Here is a 23,562-nt window from a genome sequence, read left to right as displayed (position 1 = left end):
TTATTTTTACACACTATTTTGCTTTTCCAACATTTAGCATGTTGGAACTAAACATCTGAATTCTTATAATATTTCACTTTTACTCCTTTGTTCATTCATTGCACTGTGCCTTTTGAATTGAGCCCTACTGGATATCCTGACGCCTCCCTCTATTACTTTGCCCACTTCCTTTTCCCCTCAGATCTTTATAGTGTATATTAGAAATAATTCCTAAATGTTGGTTAAAGTAACATGTAACCGCCAATCAACTTATCTCCTAGAGGAATATTTGAGATGACAAGCATTTCATACTATGTGTAATTCATTTAGGTCAAAATTCCACTGGGAATACAACAGTAAGATAATTGTATGAGTGCTAACTAAGCATATAGAAAACAGTGTTAAAATTGAAAACCATGCATGGTTTTTTATATCCTGTGAAATTCTTACCTTCTATTGTTCCATCTGCTCTTGCTACTTTGTGCTTCATTTCAATATGTGTATCTTGATGCATATTATCCCTTTGTTGTTTGGTTTGTTGCATAGTATGGCTCTTCCACATTTTTCGCAGCGTCTCAATATCTGTCTCAGAATCTTGAGTTGACTGTTTCACAAGTTTTCCCTTATTTGTAATCTCACTTTTAGAATCATTTTCTTCAGAATGCAAACACTCCTGGCCTTCTGGCATATTTTTTGTCACAGGTTCCTGATCTGTGCTAACATTTCGATTTGTGCCATGTTGTGTTTGAGCATCAGCAGTAGCTTCTCCTACAGTGTCTTGAACTTCTTTTAGTGCTGTCTCTGCTCCTTCTGAACCAACAGTATCACTAACAGACCTTCTGTCATCATTCAAAGGCTGTTCTACACTGGAGTTTGCATCAGCAAGAACATTAGCCGAGTCTGAATTAACTGTGACAAACTGGTTTACTGTCTGGACAGATTCCAATGAAGCTCCAGAAGATTTATCTTGCCGAAGCTCATCAGATGAAACAAGCTCCTCCCGTATTGGAGAAAGTTCTGATTCGGTAAACACATCTTCTGAAAGAGATTCTTCTGTGCTTCTTGGAGCAGTGCTGCCACTGTCATTCCCTGTATCTCGCATCCTTACATCTATTTCATCAGTATTGCTTCTTGTGATTTTCTTGAAGTGGCAAAGATCTTTTACGGATAACTGATCTACATTACTATAAAGCAAAGAGGAACGTTGTGTTATACAGTGGCTGTTTACAGTCAACATTTTAAACACATTTAAAATAATATCTGCATGACTGAAGGATCTAGTTAAGGTTCTGGTTCCTCCCTTGTAGCCAGCAGAGAAACAAAGTAGGCTGCTATATTCTAGTCAGAAAATTTTAGTCCTCTCCTGCCAGCTTCCAACAGGCTAACTTTTGCCCCCCACATATAGTATGTTTTGCAAGCCTATTTTCAAGGATGGGCCAGTAATTCATTCCATTTTCTTCAATCTTGACTTTTGTACATTAAAAGCTTGAATGAAACCCATATTTTTGAAGAAAGTGCTATGGGTCTAGCTTTTCAAATTACTATTATTAGCAACAATACTTATATCCCACTCCAATCTGAAAGAAATCTCAAAGTCATGTGCAAAAGAATAAACCACAAACAAAAACAAAGCACACACAAATCTCTCCTCTCTCTCTCTCTCTCTCTCTCTCTCTCTCTCTCTCTCTCTCTCTCTCTCTCTCACAGACAGACCGACCGACCGACCGACCGACCGACCGACCGACCGACAGACAGACAGACAGACAGACAGACAGACCGGGGGTGCTTAATGGCTTAATAAAAATGTATCTACAGAACAGAAATAACAAAGTTACATTATAGCTTTAAATACAATCTGGAAGATGAGCCTGATACTTAAATTGTGTATTATACAGCTGTGATGAACTTTCTTTCAAGTGAAGGGCTAGAAAGCTGATACAATGAGCAGGGGGTTGGACCCGATGGCCTTTTTAACTGCATGATTCTATGAATATTGTGAACTGCCCAGAGAGCTTCAGCTATGGGCAGTATAGAAATATTAATAATAATAATAAAAAAACAGAAAAAAGGAGAAGATATGGTGCCATGCGTAAGTATTCGCTCTTTGGCACGCACCTTTTCAATTTTTCACACTGTTATAACCAGGAATTAAAATAGATTTAATTGACATTGTTACTATTTGATGTACACAAGATGCTGAACAGTATGGAGGTGCAAAATAGCTTTACTGTGGCACAAAAGTAAACGAAAGAAAATTGGTACTGACTGCAGAAGTGTTTACACCTAAGTGTTTAGGTGTGATATACCTAAATAAGCTCTGGTTTCATGCATTACCTGAAGTCACATACTGTAAGTAGTAAAATGGAGTCCACTTGTGTGCAAGTGCACTCCCACCTGATCTCAGATCAAATGTACCTACTCTCGGAAGCCCCGAGAACTTGTTGCAAACCTTATTTTAAAAATCAGCATAATGAAGACGAAGGAGCTACTGTTAAAACAATTTCTGAATAGCACAGAAGAAGCTACTGAGGATATACTGGGATACATTCTAAAAAATGTATCCCAAACAATGATCATCTCACAGAACACTGATAAAGCCTGTATTATAAAATGGACAGAATATGGTGCATTTGTGACTCTGCCTAGAGAAGGCTGTCCACCAAAACTAAGTGACCAGGTAAGGAGGAAAAGCATTTGAGAGACACTAAGAGGCCAATCATAACTCTGAATTAGCTGAGAAATCTGCAGCTGAAATGGGAGAAACCATGCATGGAATCACTATCACTCCGCTGCTCCACAAAGACGGGCTTTATGGAAGAGAGGTGAACAGAAAGCCACTGCTGAAAGAAACCCATATAAAAGTTCTTTGGGGTTTGCCAAAAGATGTGTGTGAAACACAGCAAATATGTGGGGAAACATTCCCTGGGGTGATACGACTGAAACTGGTTTGTTCTTGTGGTCAAAAACTAGGCATGGAGCCAACACAGGACACTGCCTTGAGATCACTATCCCCATGGTGAAGCATGCTGGTTGCAGCTGCACTATGTTGGGAGGAGACTTTTCCTTGGCAGGGAAAACGGGTCAGGATTGAGGACGAGTTGGATGGAGCCAAACACATGGCAATTCTAGAGGAAAACGTGTAGGTGACCTGGGACTAGGGTGGAGCTTCACTTTTCAGCTGGACATTGACACTAAACACCCAAAGTAACACTGTTATATGCCATCCAGTTGTCTCTGACTAATGGCAACACTATGAATGAAAGCCTTCCAAAATGTCCTGTCCATGACAGCAGTGTTCAGCACTTCAAATTCAGAGCTGTTACTTCCTCTGTGGATTTAAAAAGAACCTAACCCACGCCTAGATCTGACTGCGCATCAGTGGCAAGACAGGAAAGCTGCTGTTCACTGACAGGCCCCATCCACCTTGACAGAGTGGAAAGAGTTTAGCGGGGAAGAATGGACAAACACAAACCTGAGAGTGACTTTCCCAAGCAGAGTTGCAGCAAAGGTGATTTCACCAAGTATTGAGTTGGTTGTGAATACTTCTGCAAGCAACGAATGTCAGTTTGCTTTGTTTACTAACTTTTGTGTCACAGGAAACCTATTTTGCACCTCCACAGTACTGAGCATCTCATGTACATCAAGATGTAAGAATTCCAATTAAATCTAGTTCAATTCCAGGTTGTAATACAAAGAAAGGGGGAGCATATTTTTGCAAGGCACTTGATAAAAAAAAATGAGTATTTGCTTCTCAAGAGTGTGTATGTGCGCGTGTGTGTGCATGCTGCATATACACACACATCTTTTGTTATTGAAAGTGTTTTAAAGTAGTTTTATTACTCTTTAGAAAATGAGTATAGCCATAAATATAAGGAAAAGCAGTCAAACAATTCAGTTAAACCTTACATCTTCAAAGAACAGTGACAACTAAAAATATATCACAGCTGCTCACTATGATTTTACTAATCCTGCCTTCTATTTTCCCAACTTTAATAAACTGTAGCCTGCTAAGTGCAGGAAATGACAGATAGAAGAACAAAGGAAGTTGCTTTATATTAAGTCAGACCATGGTTATCAACACGGACTGGTACCAGGATTTCAGGTTTGATTCCTTTCCTAACTCTACTTGGAGACATTGGGAGTTGAACCTTGGATCGTCTGCATTCAAAAATACATACTCTTCAGTACCTTATTAAGATTCAAGTATGTTGCAAATGTACATATATTATATTCTACCATCCATGAGTTGCACTAAAAAATAAGCACAATATTCCATGCAGAACACAAAAATCTTGCTTGCTCTCCTTGTAATAGTGAGAAGAGAACTTTGGCAAGTAAGATAATACATACCAAGACTTTCTCAAAGCATGTATATGTAGCAGAAAATACACCATCCAGCGACAAAGCAGAACAGAAGCTTAGAATTTCTTTTTCTAGCCATAAGTTCCAAGCCAGAACACATTCTAAGCTGGAAATGGGAAGCAGAGGTGCACAGAAATGTCTATCAGTCCCTCAGTGCCCAGGAAGCCTGGAGCCAATGCACACTCCTTCCTCAACTCAGGCTCTGATCTGCAAAAGGGCTGAGAGCTTGTTGCTGCCTTGGTCAGAATCCCTCTCCCTAACTCTGTATTTAATGCTTAAGAAAGCAAGGGATTTTGCATAAACTTATGCTGCATTTCAAACTGGAAATGAGCTGTCTGAGATACTACAACTGATGTCAATCTAATACTGAATTTATTATCTGCTTAGGCTCAGTATTATTATTAGGCATCAATGTTCCAATGTAGTGACAAGCATAGCATTTTTTTCTGAATTATCTCTATCATCATCACTGAACTAGTTTTACAGGAGTATCAGTATTTGCAAACTCCAGCTTATTTGCATTAACCAGTGAATCTGCTCTGCCACTGTGCAGCTCCCTTTGACAGATGAAACATACAAGGAAATTGACCAGGCAAAAAAACACACATTGGATAGACATATATAATCACACTTGTAAAAGACTGAGAAAGCAAAGAAAATAATTACAAAAACAGTCACACAATTTTCAGTGGGCATTGAAAAACGAAACGAAATGAAACCAAACGAAACACTCAAACTGCACTTTTTCAAGGCTCTGGAGCTGGATAAGTGGCAAAAGGGATAACAATCAGAGTGGGAAGTGGAAGACAAGACTGGTTCTGTGCAAGGGACATTGGGATACTGCCTGAAAGGCTGAGGGGGAGAACTTACATTGAGCCTGATTGTCTGTTAAGCGCAATGTGGGTTACTCCATGAACAACCCATGCTGCATAGCTTATTCACAGAGTGCAAGGATCACTTCTTCATTTGCATTGTGTGTATTGCAAAAATCACCTCTATGTTTTTTCTTACTAGCAAAAGCTGAGTTAAGTAGACATTAAGATAGCTGATTTTAAAATGATGCAAAAACATAACAAAGCAAAAGCAGTCCTGCGGCTCTTAGGAGAGGAATAAAAGGCAATTTGTACAAGAACTACAGTAAACAATGCTGCTCCCATGCAATTTAATGCAAAAATTTCATTCATCTCTCTCTCTCTTGCACGCACATATCTATCTTACATGGATAATGAATTCTTTATTTTGCCATCTGCAATATCTTTATACATAGCCGCTGACATCACTTCTTCCATTGGACACATGATGCCATAGTCTTCACAGCCGTTCTCTTGAACCAATGGATCAGTTTTATGTGGATCAAACATTATATTATTTGGTGTCACCAGCAGCACACCGTTGACTGTCCCCTAGGGTAAGAAGAAATGCCATCAAACATTTCTTCCCCAAGATTAGCCATCCCTTTTTAAATAATTTCTACTAGTACTGAAGATGTTTAACAGCTACTGAACATTTATGCTAAAAGCTATCTAACAAAAAGCATTCTTGTACGAGGAAGAATGGCACAACAATTCTAAGGAACATAGTATTTAAGGGAAACCAGTGTTCCCTACTGAAAAGATTCTGTTCCCATGTTGGGCAACCACTGCTTTGGCTAAACCAGCACATTTTGCTTGCCTTTTCTGAGACCTTGTAAGATCCTTCTGCAGTGTACTTAGCAAATGATGAAAGCCTACCATCTAGACAATAAGATTTAAAAAACAACCTTATTGATTCTTGTAATACTTGAAACTTTTATGTCCAAGGATATAGAAAAAGAGGCATGTCAAGAATCATCTGCCTTTGGTCTCCCTTTCTAGAAATAAAGTAGCCTAGGCATATGCTGACACCAGCAGTTTCTACCCAGAATCTTTAAAAAGAATTTTAAAATTAAGAGAATTATATTCCTCATTATGAACTTTAGATTATCAAGGTTACAGTATATAGAATGTTCACATAACAGCATCTAATTTATACAATGCCTAATTATAGATGGTAGGGGCATAAATGTAAATATCAGCTATATTCAGAGAGTAGTGTTTGATATACTATGTTTTCTGTTCATTAAACAGGGAGAATTATGCTCTTGGGAAAGATCTAATCACCTACATTAAGAAGCACCCAGCTCACTGTCACCCGTTAAGGAAGGATACTTCAACCTTTTCCCTGATGTGGCTTATGCACTGCTTAGATATTATGGAAACACTTTTCAGCATCCACAACTGTGTCCTATTCCTCCCATTCTTCAATTTACACATCTCTTACTGGCAACTTAAATTGTTGTGCAACAGGTTTTTCTTAGTGCTGGAAATTTGAAGGAGCTTAGTTTGTTGAAGTTTACATCCCAACTCGTTGCTCCTTCTCCCATGGCAGCTATTTTGTGACAATGTCCAAGACAGTTTTGCAAATTGCTCAATTTGCTCATAGCCCCAAAAGGTTGCTCATTCCTGTACTAATAAATTTTCCCACCCTTCTGCCCCAAGTTATTGCATCTGGAAATTCTTTCATTTTTACCATCTATTATCCTATATGGTAGATCAGGCTGAAAGATAAGAGATTCACCCATTAATAACTTTGTAAGGAGTTTTGCTATTATGTATCGACTTTTATCTAAAATTGTAATTATATTAGTATTGTCATCGTCGTTGTCATCATCATCATCATATACCTTGAGCAACATTTTTGGTTGAAATGCAGAATCGTGATGAAAATGACGGAACCCTTCATGTTTTATTATCTGGCTATAAGAAGCTTTCATGCACAGTTGAAGATTTTACGCTTATTCTTCCCACATTTATACCTTTTCAAACAGACTGAAACAAAACCAGGAAATATTTTCTCTCTATAAAAATAATCAAAGTGCTCAGCTAGAAGAATTTGTAAGGAAAGCTTGTCTGCTCTATGAGAGTACCTAACACAGCCTTTTTTAAAGTAATGTAACTTTTTATTTAGTCCACATGAATAAGAGCTAACCCCTGGCATTCTGCTAATCCCAAAGTCATGTTAAACTTTGATTTCATTGGAAGCTACTTAACTGTTACTGGGAAGAAAAGAGCATATGACCAAAATAAGACCAGAGTTGAATTTCCTGATGCATTCCTGTTCCACTGCTAAAGTTAAGAGCATCAAAAGTCCTGCAACCAGCTAAAACACTCAACAGTAAACAAGGCCAAAAGAAACCAAATCAGAGTGGAGCAGTTCTCTTTTTTTCTTTTTAATTAATGAGCACTAGGTTGTTTATGGCAGACTATGAATAAGACACTTTTTAAAAATGCGGACTTCTCTAGCAGAAACAGAATAAACAGTGTATTATAAAATGAACACAGGGACCATATTATTTGCAAATTTTGTTTCCAAGAAAGCCAGATGTGTTAAAGTTATACTGAAGTTAAAGGGCCAATATGAGAAAAATAATAATAGAATTAAGCTCTTTGTAAATAGAGGTCATTTGTCAGTTCTTCCAAAGGAAGCATTCATCTATATGATGAAACTGTTACATGCTGTTCTCTCCTTTGGTATGAGGGCAGTTAGTACAAGGATGTTCACATTTTGAACTTACAGCTAATAATTAACATTTAGTTCTTCCACTTGAGCTTTAAAAATCCATGAATGCTAGTTTTACACTTTCTAAGCTGAACTTAAACAATTATTTTATCAGTAAAATACATATAAATTGAAAACATTCAATAAAACCTGGTGTGCAGACACGTGGCTGCTTTAAATAACAAGACTGGAGAAGCTTATTAAGGAAGGCACTTTACATGTTATTCTGAACATGGTGCCTTCATAAGAGACATAAATGCCTTGGCAGGTTATCCTGCAGAATGTTTTGGTACATTGCGGAACCTTACATATTATCCATCAATTCTTAATGGAGCAGTTGGTTGCCTCTGGCTGTTTATCAATTTTCGAAAGGCTGGATTGAATAATAATTCTCATATACTTCTCATTCTATTCTTTTCAAAATTGACTAAGAATAATACTAATAGCCAAGATGCTATAACTAAGTCTAAACTCTTTCTTTCCAAGTACAATGTATGCAAATTCTTGCTGGAGAAAATTTCTACTTCTGGCCACTGCATGAGAAATAAAGATCAGTTCAAAGATACAAATATAAGCTATTAGAAAAACCATGTACACGAGAACATGATATTCCTAGGAAATAAGGGAACAGACCAGGGGCAGCAACCTGTTATTCACCAACTGTTGAGAGACTATTATTCTCAGCTGTCCCAGTCAGTATGGCCAATGGTCCAAGGTTTATGGGATTTGTTGCTCACATCTGGGGGACACTATGTTCTCTACTCCTTAAAGAGACTATGAGCCCATAGCTCAAGTAAAGTCTCAATTGCATCTTTCAGATCCACAATTACTTCTGTTTTGCCAGAAATTATTACTATTACAATAGCAACAAGACAGATATGGTCCTGATAAGCTGCATTTTAATTAACTGCAAATTAATCATCACACATGCTTCCATTTTATATGAATGGCCCTTAAAAAGTTGATGCATAATAAAGGAAATATAAAATAGCAATAGATTTTCTATTGGAGAGAGAGTCTTCTATACCTTGCTGTTAGTTATGTATTTGCAATTAATTTTGAGAAATTTTTCTGTAAAAGCTTCTTCCTCCTCTGATGTAGATGACACCACTCTTGTGGGCCGAACAAATATGTTTGATGTGGCTGTTGCTTCTTTACAATGCACCCCATCTGAATCCTACAGAGACAAACAGAAGATTGATACAAGAAAAATTAGAATTGTCTTATAGCCCCTCCTTACCCTGTATATTCTTGTCCAAATCTTTATAACCTCAGTACAGAAGCCTGAAACTGAGAAAACAGACCCAGTTAAAATAAGCATACAAGTATGACATAACTACATCAACTTGTGCCATTTCCAATCAGTGCCCAGCCTCCTTCCCTCCCCCTTATGGGCCATAAATCCAGATAGCTGCAAATGGCTCTCTATATAAAATTAAGGGTGTCATGCACTTCTCGGATCGGATGAATGCATCTGCTGCAAACACAACAGGACTGTGCCCTGAAGATATCAAAAACAGAATCTCTCTTAAGGAAGCACCCTTGTCACCCTTTCAATTAGTCCAGATGACTTCCTTGTTGAAATATTTTTCAGCCACAGAATATCTTGACATTGATTAGATCAGAAAAGTCCAAAAAATATTCTAAGGAATGCACTCCAGCTTTGAAAAAAGTTAATTTGCATTTACATCTACTTACACTTACTGTTGTCTTCTCAGCCTCTGCTTCTGAAGAAGTGGGTGATAAAGGACTTATGGGACTAAGTGAAGGAGAACTCTCCACACTGGAAACATATTCTGGATCAGGAACATATAAAATCTATACATGTATAAAAAAAATCTTTTGATTAAGGTAAGTTACCAACTTTTGATAATTAAGTATTAAGGTGGACATGTGCTGCTTAGAAAGATTTTATAACAAAGATGCTTACATCCCAGTGTTTCATATATAATGGCCAAAACTCTTCTACATTTTGTTTTGATTTAAATAACTTTTTTCTTCAATTGTCACATGGTCTGTTTAGGGTTCTACACCCAAACAAAAGTAGATCCTTCTAATTGGTTTCAGTTCAATTACAGCAGATCACAATTACAGCAATTACAAATTAACCATAGATGTGCTGCCATACATGATTTTCCTGCTTTCTAGTTGGCTGAAAGCTTCTTTTTTCATAATAAACTCTGAAAAAATAATAGGACTCATATTCCTGTTTTAAATTACTAATTTCTTTTTGCTTCCTGGATACCAATAGCATTTAATCACATTACAGATTGTTTTGTATGTGCACCATACTCTCCAAAGATAGTATGAAAATTTCAACTGGAACCTTAAAAAAAAGAAAAGAAAAGCATATGAAGAACAGAATGATTATGTGACTAGAACGGAAGATAAATGTATAGTTTTCAGTAAAATTGAATTGCAGAAGCCTACTTGGATTATGCAAATTCATCAAATTGGTATGAGTAATCACATTTTTGCAGCTCTTCTATGGATCTCACTCCATATACCTCCCCACACATTCCTATATACTCTAGGTGGTTTACAAGAAATTAAAACCAACAGTGATTAAAATTGACTAAAAATGACATATTAAGTAAAATTGATATGAGAACCATTCTGGGAGGGTCTGTCAACTCTGTCTTAAAGGGGGCAATCTGGGATATCAAATGCAATATAGGGTTTCTACCTAGAGATTTTTCTTCCTCTGTGTAACAAAGCATTCAAAAATGTGATGAATGAACATATGAATAAATCTACCATATCTTTCCTGAGACACTTATGTCATACAATAGGTACTACCTGTCCAGGAACAACTGCTCTGGAAAACAGCTTGTTTAACTGAACCAGTTCATTAGGAGTTGTATCAAACTTCAAGGCAACAGTATTCAGAGAATCTCGTGATTCAACCTGTGAAGAGAATACACATACTGTTTACATATAGCATTATATAAGTCTACTAAATTATACAGTGTTTTTAAATGGCAGCCCAGAAAACTGTTTCTGTGAAGATTTCATCATATTTTAAAAAAGAAAAAGAAGCAGAACAGGTACAAACCATCATCTCCTTAAAGCACAAATGTTCCAATCAATTCAACACAGAAGCAGTCTATGATAAGACATGAAGATTATAGTTACATGGTATTAAATGGTGTTTGAAATGAAGAAATGAAATGAGTTTGAATAACCTCAAAAGGACCAATGTATTAAAATAATACTAAGAAATCCCACATTCTTATTAGCAATAGCATATACTCCCTGGATTACTAAATAACTAGCTCTAACAGCTTGACCTAAAAAATATTTTTCCCAAATCTAACATACACTACATTAAAGAAATATTTGTAGAACTCTTACATATATAAGAGCTTTCTCTAATCTGCTTGTTGTGGCATATTACTAATTACTCCTTGGGAATGGGACACTGGTGCCTTTCATTCAAGATACACATTGTTATTACATTAAAAACTTTCTAGGCCTCTCAGGCTGCAGTCACTTATCTGGGGATAAGCCCCATTGAATTCAATTGAGTTTTCTTATGAATGGGCAGACGCAGGACTGTGCGGTTAAGTAACAACCCAAGCAAAGAAATAGGCACTACATGGAGAAACAAGCATGCTACTTATTACAGCATTAAGCAAAATACTGTACTAAACAAGGAATATTTATTTAACATTCCTTAAACTTGGTATGTAATTGTATTTGACACACACTGGAATGGGTCCAGAATTTTATATGCTACTTTTCAGACAATTTACTGGAAATATAATGAAAAGGGAATTAGGGTATTCCAAATTGTTTGATGTGTTCTAAGTGTTTTTATATGGACTTAAACATGAATTATATGGAAAAATAAACAAAACATGCTGAAACAGATACCAAATCCTTTAACTATCTGCAGAGATTCTCCTTATATTAAATGTTGCTCTAGCAATTTTGCTCTAGCAACATTCATGTGAAGGGTCACTGAATATGAATTTAAGTGTAAGGCAAAAACATTTGGTACACGTGAGCCACAGTGGCTCATACTGCATTGAAGACAAGTTTCTGTTCAACCGTGGAACCTGTAGTCAGAATTTTGAACACGAGCCATGATGCTCAGAGTAGCTTTCATCAAATCATACATTCATCCTGTTATTGCACAGGATTCTTGTGAGAACAAAAAACAAAAACAAAACAAACACCTATAGCTGCTTGAAGAGTGAGATACCAATAAATATCAAAGCATATTTTAACTACAAACCATTTTTGTGCTACACAAGAGACCGTTCAGTACTTAAAAAAAAAAAATCTACCTCTCATCAAGTCTGCTTTAAATGTGTGAGGAGGATCTACATTTTCTTGTTGCATATATAGTTATCTCTTTATTCAATGGTCATCACTAGGGTGTTGTCACCATTGCAAAAAAACCCGCATGCCCTCCTTTGGATAACAGATTCTGGGTTTCAGATTATTTGAATAATCAGGGTATATGCCAGCTTCAAACTGTTCTGAGACCTATTAGTGAATTAGCAAGGTAACTTATTATAAAAAAAACATATATAGTTGCAGTAGAACTGTAATTTGCTTTTTCTGCAGAGTCCAGACTGGCTTCCACAGAATTATTAGTGCCTCCCACTTAGCCAAAGCTGGAGTCAGCCTGATTTGGTTACACTAAACATAATATGCAAGTGATTTGCGTTTACACTATTTATATTGCATTTAAGCATTCTTATCCTGCCTATCCAGACATTTTGCTAAACTAGGGTTAAGGAGATACAGTGCTGCCTTGTAGTTCAAACAATTCTAACTTCGAACGATCCAGAGTTCAAACATTACAGTTGAGATAAAATTGCTCCGCGGTTCGAACCTTGTTTCCAAGTATGAACTGTGAGCAAAGTGAAAAAAAATGTGGTTGCAGCAAAAACATGATCAGTTGTTCTCCCAAGTTGAAAAAAAATTACAGTAAAAGACACATTGTCATTAATCCCCCTCACTTTGAACACACTTATCCCATCATTCTTGCCGCTTTCTGAAGCAGTTCTGAAAGTCCTCTTTCATGAGTGTCTTGGCTGCCTTGATGCTCTGACTTGAACTGATTTGTCTTGTCTTGAAGTAGCAGAAGTTTACTGGTATTGTTTAGGGTCTGGGAACGAATTAATTCACTTTCCATTATTTCTAATCAGGAAAACTGATTCAGACTATGAACGATTCAGAGTTCAAATGGCCTCCTGAAATGCATTAAATTCAAAATACGAGGCACCACTGTACTTAGTAGCATTTATAATGTCCATTTGTGTTTAGTATTTTAGCATTTGACTGAAGCCACCCAGAGATTCCTGTTGGATTTAAACATAAGTAAATAAATAAACAATGACTGGGTAACTCAGCAAGTAGGCCACGAATGCATTTTGGTAAACTCAGATGCTGTAAAAAAGTGGCAGCTATAATTTCACAAGAAGTTCAACTCAAAATGCTCCTGTCCCTCTGCACATCCAAAAAATGTATGAGCAGTTACCAAAATATATTGTCAAATACTAAATATTTTTAACATACAATAAACACAATCAGAATGAGTACTAGAGCAATTTGTGGCCCTCCAAAAGTTTGTGCACACAACTACCATTGTCCCTCACTAGTGATTTTGGTGCCTAGAGCTGATGGTAGATGCAAACATCTAAAGAAACACAAGTTGCCTGCTTCTGCATTAGAATTTAAACATGTCTGGATGTAGAGTCACCACCTTTTTATGACATATGCTCTATTTGAACTGCATAACAGCTATTTACATAATGTATCCTGCAATTTACATTTGAATGTCAGGACACACTGCTAACCTTCTCTCTTGAAAGTCCTATTGCACTATAGACCACTGCTTGGATTTCCTAGAGTTTCTGAGTAATAAAATTTAAAGCCTACTGAGTGCAGTTTGCTCAAGGAAAACAAAAAGAAAAGAAAGAAAGCAGGAAGTTAGTGAAACTGTAAGAACGTACATTGATAATATCTAAGTTTCAGAAAACCTATGCGGTGTTGCTTTTTATGGACAATTACATTTGTGACTAACTTGATGAACTGTTCCAAGTGACTGCTAATCACAATGCTTATCACAGGAAAACACATTTCCGTCTATTTCTGGAGCCAGTTTAAAAAAAAAAAAGTGGAGCCAGAAACTTCCAGCACCAAATGAATAAATTATTATTCTAAAAGAGTTTGGCAGTTACACCTACAAGAAAACTTCCCTTTCCTATAAGAATATTTTGAAGTAAACCTAACACAGATATTTCTCTGAATGTGTGTGAAATATTTAATTTTCATTTATTAATATAGTATTTACAAAATTTAGCATTAAATAGCATTTTCAAGGTGTTATTCTAACCTTTTAATTAAATGCCTTTCCATTAGAAAGGGTAAGCACTTTGAAAAATAAAAAATCCTTGTTTTTAAATTTGAAATATTTAAATATTAGTTGCCTTTCCTGGGATTATAACAAGACATTGAAATAAAAAAGTTGCTGAGTCATGGAAATGGATGGGGAGAGGAGAAGGGGGCATACTTTGTCAACAGGTAGAAAAGTGAACAAGAAACAGAAAATAAACTCCTAAATTATTATGCAATAATGTTTATGGAACATTGAGGGACGGGGTGAATTGCTGGATAAAATCATTTCAGCCTTATCAATAGACTATCATCTACTCCAACTGACAGAAAATGTAATTTGGAGCAGTGTCATTAGCAATACTGTAACTTGTAGGGTCCAAATTACTACTGCTACATCTATTTAACAACATTTTAGACAGCACGCAAAAAAATAGCAGATTGTTTTATGTTCACTTTGAAATACTGCCAGCTTGATACAATAATGCAAATTACTTAGGTAAAATTCTCAGCCAGTGGTATTCTATTGGTTGACTGAAGACTACACTGAAAGGGGACGGTATACTGGAAAGAATGCCTGCTGCCACAACTTGATTTACTTAAAGTGGTTGAAGTACAACTAAGATAATAGCTGCACTTAAGCCTAGTGACTCCAAAGCAGGTGATTGCCTGACAGTTCTTTTACTTACATCTTTTCATAACAATAAAATACACACCACACTGGGTAGATACTTCTTGCAAGGTTTCAGAGAAGCTTTTATGCTTGTGGTTAAAACAGACCCATTCTGTTAAATGCAGACAGCAAAACTGCTGACAGATCAGTTTGCATTACTTTGTTTACTCTGATAATCTACTTAAGGCAGAAAAAGAAATTCACTTCCTAATTACATTTCATGGTTATATATTAGTTAGTACTTCTGCTATTCCAGTCAATGGAAGCAAGTTGGCAGTGCAACTTTAGAGTAATTAGTTCTGCTGTTAGACATTTACAAAAATTATACACATAGAATCTGATATTTTGAATGTACTAAAACATGCACTATTTGTTCTATTACATGGTATTTTTATTTCAAAAGACACATTAAGTTGTTTACAATGTGCCCATTTAATTATACTACATTTAGAGTCATAGCTGTATAGGCAATATATAACAAAACATTTCTCAATTCAGTTTCCCTTAGTAACCAGATATACGAAACACTGACTGCAGTACTGTTTGAGGGTCATTTGAAGAACATAACAGTTACAGAAAGGCTCCATTTTCAGATATTGCTAGAAAAACAGAAGTAGGTTTGGAGTAGCAATACAGCAATGGAAATTATTGAAAGAACACAGTAATGTTTTTCAAAGACATTGCTAATATGGACTAACATCATGTTCACCTGCATTTAGCAGAATGGTAACCACACTGAAAGCTTCATAAGCAGTAAACAGATTCTGAAAATCTGATTTTCTCAAAGTAAAAGAATTTGTGCCTCTAAAAGAATCTTCTGCTGCTTTAAAGTTATTGTTTTGTTGCCACGGAGTACTGTAACGGTTAACTTTGCCTCTCTAAAATTACTCTGCATCATTCCTGAAAAGACTCAAAACAGTACTTGTCAATCCTGTTAAGATGACTAGGTGCCTGCCAGAGCTACAGACTGAACAAACAAAAGGTAATATGCACCAGTCTTTTTGAGAGAACATTCAGCTAGCATTAAAATACCTGAATCTTGTTACTAACATTTTATTTATATTATGTAGAAAACTACTTACTGTGTATTCTATAGTTCCTTTAGGCTTCTGAAAAGACATTCGTCTCCCATCTTTCTTGTCTAGGTTTTTCTTCTGACCAGTATCTGAGAAAAATTGAGGCAAAGCACGCGTTACATTCATTTTTCTCTCCCTCTCAGTATTGTCACAGGCTGTTGACTACAGCCCTGCAGGCGGACATCTAATTCACCAGTTACACAGCTTATATCTTGTGATTCTCAGCTCAGCCTAACAGACAACTAGCTGGCAGAACAGGGACTTTGCTCCTCTGCTTTGCTTTAAGGATTTGACCAATACAAGCTACTCCAGTGATTTGGAATGTCCTAGCTTTAAAAATATTTGCAATCCTCATGATATTAATTCACAAAATGAAAAGACCGTTAGAGGGAAACATAACAATTTCACCATATTTCTGTAGCTGTATATCACACTGGATTTGCCTGTCATCTATAGTAGGCTATGCACAGTTTCTGAGATCAGAGACAATTTAAAGCCATAGCTTTTTTAAAATTAGCATTACCACAAAAAGCACACAGAGGTCTTTAAAAGTGTTCCATTAAAGACCTACAACAGTGCTCTTTTGTCAGGTACAGGAAAACTATAATATATTAAGAACATTATTAACATTCTCCTGAGGACCCATTTGAAACACTGAAAGATAAATATGAATTTGCATTGACTGAAGTTTGCTCAGAAGTGCACACTTTCATACTGATCACAGGAAAAGCCAGGCAAGAAATCTCCATTTTGCTCATTTCCTTTTGACAATTAATTCCTTGAACTTATAAGCAAATAAGAGATTAGAGTAAAAGGCCATTCTGGTCATTCTAGGGTAGCCCATAAATATGGTGATAAATAAAAAAGTATAGTACTGTTAGTATTTATTGCACAAAGATTCTCCAATATCAGGCAAAAAACTACTTCCAAACTTCTCTTTTTCCCCCTCTCAGGTTACAAAATAGCTTTGCATATTTGAAAGCTGAGAAAGAATGTCTTCCCCCCTCCCCCTACACACAGAGAGAGAGAGAGAGAGGGGGGGGGGAGATGTGCAGGAGAGTTGGGCTGGGACAGCCCCACTTATTTGTAACTATGGAGAGTTACAAACCCAATCCGGATTGGATATTGTTAAGCAGAACAAGGTGTATATTATGTATATTTGTAATTGAAACAGGAAAAAATAATACAAGTACTTAGCCGGAGCATCAACCAAGTTGTACCTCATAAGAACAGCAGCATTATATTTTGAGAATAGTGGTTGTGAAAGAATATAAAAAGTCATGGCTAGAAACATGCTATGTCCTGGTCATTTATATTTATGGCAGAATATCACTTCAAGATAACCCAGCCCCAGACTTGGGAAATTTTGCTCAAGTGAATGCTGAACACAGCTCATTAATACATCTGCCTTATGTTTATTAGCTTTGCATCTTCATGTTTTGTCTGCGTGGAATGTCATACCTTCTGGCTAGAAAAGTATTTTAACTAATACTGGAGGTAATACTGGAGGTCCCAATATCCACTTTCCAGACAACCAAGTACTGAGAACTTTTCCAGCCCTCCTTGCATATCTATCCGGACAGCAGACTTCTGGCTAAAGAATACTAAAGCACAGACAATCAGAGTGAGGAAACACAGAAAGCAAGGTCACATTAAAAAGAGAAGTTATGCAAAAGAAAAAGGACGCTCAAGTCATCCTCAACAAAGAATTTCATCCATCATAAAACGTAATATGTAGTGATTAAAACCAAGACAGTTTATTGTAAGGTTTGATCACTATAAAGAAAGCTACAACAGAAACAACAAAACCCCCAAGGAACATTAAATATTTAAATAGCAATCAAAATCAAGGATTTTTTTTCATCAATATATAAAAATATTTTCAAAACTTCTTTGCTATCTATATAAAGCTTTCATGGCACTGCACTGTTTTTCCACAGGCTTAACTAGCTAATTGAGCAAGACAGAACATTATTAATGGTATCTTGGCAAGCTTTATTTAATGGTAATTTATTATGTACTATTGTATTTCAATGTATTTTATCATGTTGTAAGCCGCCCCGAGGTTTCGGCAAGGGGCGGCATAGAAATGTTATAATAATAATAATAATAATAATAATAATAATAATAATAATAATAAAAAGCTGCATTAAAACCTCCATGTCTTTATCATAGAAACTTAATAATCATTTAAGCACACATACTATCCAAGAGACTGAAGATTATATTTAGACATCAATCTCTCGTTGTTAACAAGACCAAGAGTTTTTGCCCTTTTGACAAAGCTGCTGCAACTTACAGTGGTATTGGGCCAAGCTGGTGTTTGAGGAACTTCAGGGCTTCACTTCTCGTCAGTGAAGATTATACCCACCAGATTATGCAGGCCGTTAGAAATAAACATGCTATCTCATTTCCTGCTAACTAGTTATATCAGTATGGATTTTATACTGGCTGTAGTAGCTTTCACCTCTGCTCTGTATCTTCCCAAGATTAATTATCCAAAATACAGATGCCTTCTCATCTGTTGTCTAAAAATGGAGAAACAAAATCTTAATTCATTAAACCCAAAAATTTCTTGAAAAAACTTCAAGAAAGTGATTTTTAATTTTAAGCAATTTTTAATCTCAAAAGATCAGTCACAATTTTGAAATCAGAAATAATGTGATGTGTTGCAGAAAACAGGCTTCTGAGACAGAATCAGAAATTGTTCTACAACCTTCCATTGCTAATTGGATCTGTGATTGAAGAGACATCCACAAAAGAGGTCATATTGGACAGGATCAAAGGTACATTTTTTTAAAAAAAAACCTGTTTATATAGGCCACATATGGAGAAAGCCTGACCAACTGGACGGATACAGCCCATGAGGGTCCCCATCTTCCCTGCCAGATGCTCGCCTGGGAACAGTAGCAGATAATCACATATTTTTCCTGCTGCAAATTGACACTTTTGCCATTGTAGCACAGAACAATCCCCATCTCCAATTAGCTGCTGAGATAGTGTAGCTGGGGAAGAAGCTGCTGAGTTCCTCCTACTTATTTGCAAATACTTACTACTGAGTACACATGCAGAAAGTTAATGTTTCAGATGTTGTTTAAAGGGCTTCCGAATGAGTCAGTCTTGCTTGTGTCTGAATAGATATGCAAAAGCCTTCTTTTGTGGACATGCACACTTTACCATTTTATATCCCACTTTTTCTTTTTTAAAGATCTCAAAGCAGCTTACATCATTTTTCTCCTTCAGTTCTCAATCTTATTACCACAACAACAAACCTATGAGATAGGTTGGGCTAAGAGTTTGACTGGCCCAACGTTGGTTTCATGGATGAGCAGGGACTAGAATCCAGACTGCCTGACTCCCAGTCCTTACACACTTAATCACCACATCCTCAATGTGCCTTTGGCCCAGCCCATGTGAGAAGTGTGGCATGCTAGACCTTTCTTAAACTGGAATTTATTCCTTGGGCTACACACACACACACAGATATCCCTCAACTGTGAGGAAGGTGTTTATATGTATATATTTTAAACAAATCACTTAGAATATAATTTCATTATACAATTTCATTTGTATTCACAGGGATAGTAAACTTTAGTGAGAAAAGAGAAAAACATATTTTTAGACATTCTTCTAAAAATATTTTTATCATAAACCTGTTCACACCATATCATGCCAACATATCTTGACATAAACTGGTGATCTTCAAACTAACTGTCAAGAATTGGCAGTATCTACAGAATTGCTTGGGTTGATAACTTTAGAAGGACTTCTGCACAAGTTCACTTAAATTTTAATTTATTTTAAATTCTTTCTTGAAATAGCCAACACACACAAACCAAGCCGCTTTGAAAATTCTCAAAATTTCAAAGTCAGTTTGCTTTGAGACATGGGAGAGACTGTGAGGAAAACCTGCAAGAATAAAGTTCTCCTGGACTAATGGAATTAGTTTTAAGGGTTTTAAATTTTCTTCTGCAGCCCTATGCTTTTAACTTCTTTCACTACGGAAACAAATAAATGTTTACATAGTAAGGAATGGCAAAAGATAAATATGCAACCAAAATATAGTAAGACACATGTTACTATATTTGACCCAAAGTATAGTATGACATGTGTTCTTGAATATTTCCTGTGTGAGTTGAGTTACTTTGCTTTGATTTCACATTTCATTACCAAGAACTAGTTAACAACCTTCTAACTCAGACAACAATTTTCAACTAAGACTAGGTGGTGACTACGATGTATTGTTCATATCCACACAATATTTTCAAACCAAAGTTATCAGCAAACTAATTATGAGGGGTGTTCAATGTATTCTCGGTATCAGGTTGATTTGCTATTGATGTGGGTAATTTAATTATTTCATTAGCTAATGACACTATCTGAGGGTATACATGCAAAATTTCAAATAAGTGTGATCATTAGTTCCCTAGTAATCCTCAGTGAAAGACGACCATAATGACTGATGCGACAATGTTGAAGAAAATTGAGCAACGTGCTGTAAGTTCCTTACAAAACAAGGAAAAAGTAAAAAAATCATTCACGAAGAGATGGTACCCATTTATCAGGACTCTGCACCTTCATTATCTACTGTTCAAAAGTGGTCAAATGAATTTAAAAGGGGCAGAGAAAGCACTGAAGACGATCCTTGCTCGGGCGGGCCGGTTACTGCCAATACGAAAGAAAATGTGAAAAAAATTGAGAAACTTGTATTGGAAGATTCCTGAATAAAAATTAAAACGTTAGCAGAGTTGACAAACCTATCCATTGGTACCATATTTACTATTTTTTATGACCATCTTAACTTTTCAAAGGTCACTTTTCAAAGGTGTGGAAGATGGGTGCTGCGAATGCTCATGGCGCCTCAGAAACAAGTGCAAGTCAAGTGCTGCAGGGAGTTTTTAGAGCTCTGTGGTGAAGATCCATCAAGTATTTTCAACCGGATTGTTACTGGCGATGAAACTTGCGTTCATCACTATGACCCTGAAAGCAAGCAGGAGTCCATGCAGTGGCATAAAAAAGGTGCTGACCCTCCAAAGAAAGTCACTCCATCGGCCGGAAAAATCATGGCCACAGTGATTTGGGACTCAAAGGGAATTTTATCGATCGAGTACAAAAAAAGGTGAAACCATAAACGCAGCATCTTAAGCAACCACTCTGTGTAATTTAAGAGAAGCAATTAAAGAAAAAAGGTGGGGGAAACTGACTGCAGGTGTGTTGCTTCTTCACAACAATGCGCCCATTCACATGGCGCGCGTTTCGAAGGCTGCTGTGCGAGACTGTGGTTTCGAAGAAATAAACCACCCACCCTATAGGTTGGACCTGGCCCCCAGTGACTACTACCTATTCCCAAATTTAAAAAAAGATCTATGTGGAAAGTGATTTTCTGACATTGAAGAGATCAAGGCAGCAATTAATGCACATTTTTCAGACAAGGAGGAAGGGTATTTTTTACAGGGAATTGAAAAGTTAATTTCTAGATGTAATAAGTGTATTGAAGTTATGGGGGATTACATTGAAAAATAAAAATTTCAATTTATTATTCCTTTTTCTTCATGCTGATACCGAGAATACATTGAACACCCCTCATAGTAAGAGCTACTTTCTGAACAGTTCTGACTTCCTATGTAGCCTATGCAGATAAGTTTGTATGCAATGGGACACCACAATGTCACAAAGAAAGATTCCTTGCTCTTCTTTCACACACCTGATGAAGAGACTGAAAGGTATTTAGTTTTAAACTAACCAAAATACCCTGTTAAATTAAGGAACTGGTTTAGACCACGGCTAGAGAGAAAAACCAGAATCTAAAACTATAATTTGATCCTGGTATGTTCTAACTATAGTTTAAACAACGCCACTGTTCCCCAAGTTTTAATTCCTCAGGATCACTAATTCATAGTTATAATTTTAAGTGGAAACTTCCAGTCCTTTCCTCTTTCTCATTAAAGAGTAGAGGGAATGGGCATGGAAGCTTGAGTCTCAGCATAACAGGAAACTGGTTTCCTGTTGTGCATAAATTGGACATATTCCAAAGAATCAAAGAATCAATACTTAATTTAACAAAATTAGATACTTTTAAAGGTATTTTCTAATTCTGTGCACAACAACAGTACCTGTTTTCATTAGCAGTAGTACGGATTTTAGATACTTCATGCTATCTACAGAGCAGAAAAGCCTAAAATATGGTTGTAAGCATAATGATGATGAGGAATAAGAAAATCAAGGATCCTTGTTAGTCTTTAATGTAGGTGATAACAGCAAATAAGAATGAGAGGTATTTCCAAAATTCAGTGTACTTTAAGTTCAAGGTAGCCTTAAGACTGAAACTATGGTTTTGCCTAAAGAAATAGACTGCACAAATGAAATTGTCTGTGCAGATGTGGTATGAATTGTATAAAACCACAGAGCAATACCGCTGGGAGAGGTCATCAGGAGGTGTGGGCTACGGAATCATCAGTACGCTGATGATACCCAGCTCTACCTCTCATTTTCCACTAATCCAGGTGAGGCAGTGGCTGTGCTGAACCGGTGCTTGGCCGAGGTAATGGGGTGGATGAGAGCCAATAAACTGAAGCTCAATCCAGACAAGACGGAGGTCCTGTTGATTGGCGGATCGGGCTTCGGAGAGGGTGGATTTGAGCTGGCCCTGAATGGGGTTGCACTCCCTCTTAGGGACAAGGTCCGCAGCTTAGGAGTACTCCTCGACCCAGAGCTTTCATTGGAAGCTCAGGTGACAGCGGTGGTGAGGAGCGCTTCCCTTCAGCTTCGGCTGATTAATCAGCTGCGCTCCTACCTGGAGTACGACTGCCTGGCGACGGTGACACACGCGCTGGTGACTTCCCGCCTTGACTTCTGTAACGCGCTTTACGTGGGGCTTCCCTTGAAGACGGTCCGGATACTTCAATTGGTTCAAAACAGAGCTGCCAGGTTGCTGACGGCGAGGGAGCGTTATGTTCACATGACTCCAGTCCTCCGACAGCTTCACTGGCTTCCCATTGAAGTCTGGGCCCAATTCAAGGTGTTGGTTATGACCTATAAAGCCCTAAACGGCTTGGGACCTGGTTACCTGAAGGAGCGCTTACATCCATATATGCCCGACCGCCCCTTGAGATCAGCGGGAGAGGCCCTTCTCCGGGAACCCTCCGTGAAGGAAATTAGGAGGGTAAGTACTTGGAGGAGGGCTTTCTCTGCGGTGGCGCCCAATCTATGGAATGTGCTCCCCAGAGAGGTCCGCCTGGCGCCGTCGTTATTTGTTTTTCGGCGCCAGGTGAAGACCTTTTTATTTAAATGTCATTTTAATTGTTAACAATATTTACTTATTTATCTGGCCAGGGCTTCTTTTCTTTTCTTTTCTTTTATAACTTTTCTAACTTCTTTTATATCCTTTATATTTTTTATTTATTTTATATTATTAATTTTAATTTTATATTGTTATTTTTATATTGTATTTTATTGTGTTGTAAGCCGCCCCGAGGCTTCGGCAAGGGGCGGCATAGAAATGTTCTAATAATAATAATAATAATAATAATAATAATAATAATAATA

At 36.9% G+C, this 23,562-nt stretch overlaps 1 protein-coding gene across 2 annotated transcripts in view; it reads right to left on the bottom strand.

Moving 5' to 3' along the window:
• Window positions 1-23,562, bottom strand: part of OXR1 (oxidation resistance 1) — a 70,313-nt gene that overhangs the window by 41,546 nt on the left and 5,205 nt on the right. For both annotated transcript variants that reach the window (XM_044421780.1, XM_044421781.1), the window contains exons 2-7: window positions 16,024-16,106; window positions 10,717-10,824; window positions 9,616-9,735; window positions 8,945-9,094; window positions 5,560-5,744; window positions 430-1,163 (exon numbers count right to left, since the gene is read on the bottom strand). In XM_044421780.1, the coding sequence (XP_044277715.1) occupies window positions 430-1,163; window positions 5,560-5,744; window positions 8,945-9,094; window positions 9,616-9,735; window positions 10,717-10,824; window positions 16,024-16,106 (1,380 nt within the window). The remainder of the gene's footprint in view (window positions 1-429; window positions 1,164-5,559; window positions 5,745-8,944; window positions 9,095-9,615; window positions 9,736-10,716; window positions 10,825-16,023; window positions 16,107-23,562) is intronic.

Source organism: Varanus komodoensis, unplaced genomic scaffold, assembly GCF_004798865.1.
Source record: "Varanus komodoensis strain SLA01 unplaced genomic scaffold, ASM479886v1 scaffold12, whole genome shotgun sequence".
NCBI lineage: Eukaryota > Metazoa > Chordata > Lepidosauria > Squamata > Varanidae > Varanus > Varanus komodoensis.
Note: the sequence above shows the minus strand (reverse complement) of the source record. Positions and strands in the feature narration are given on the sequence as shown.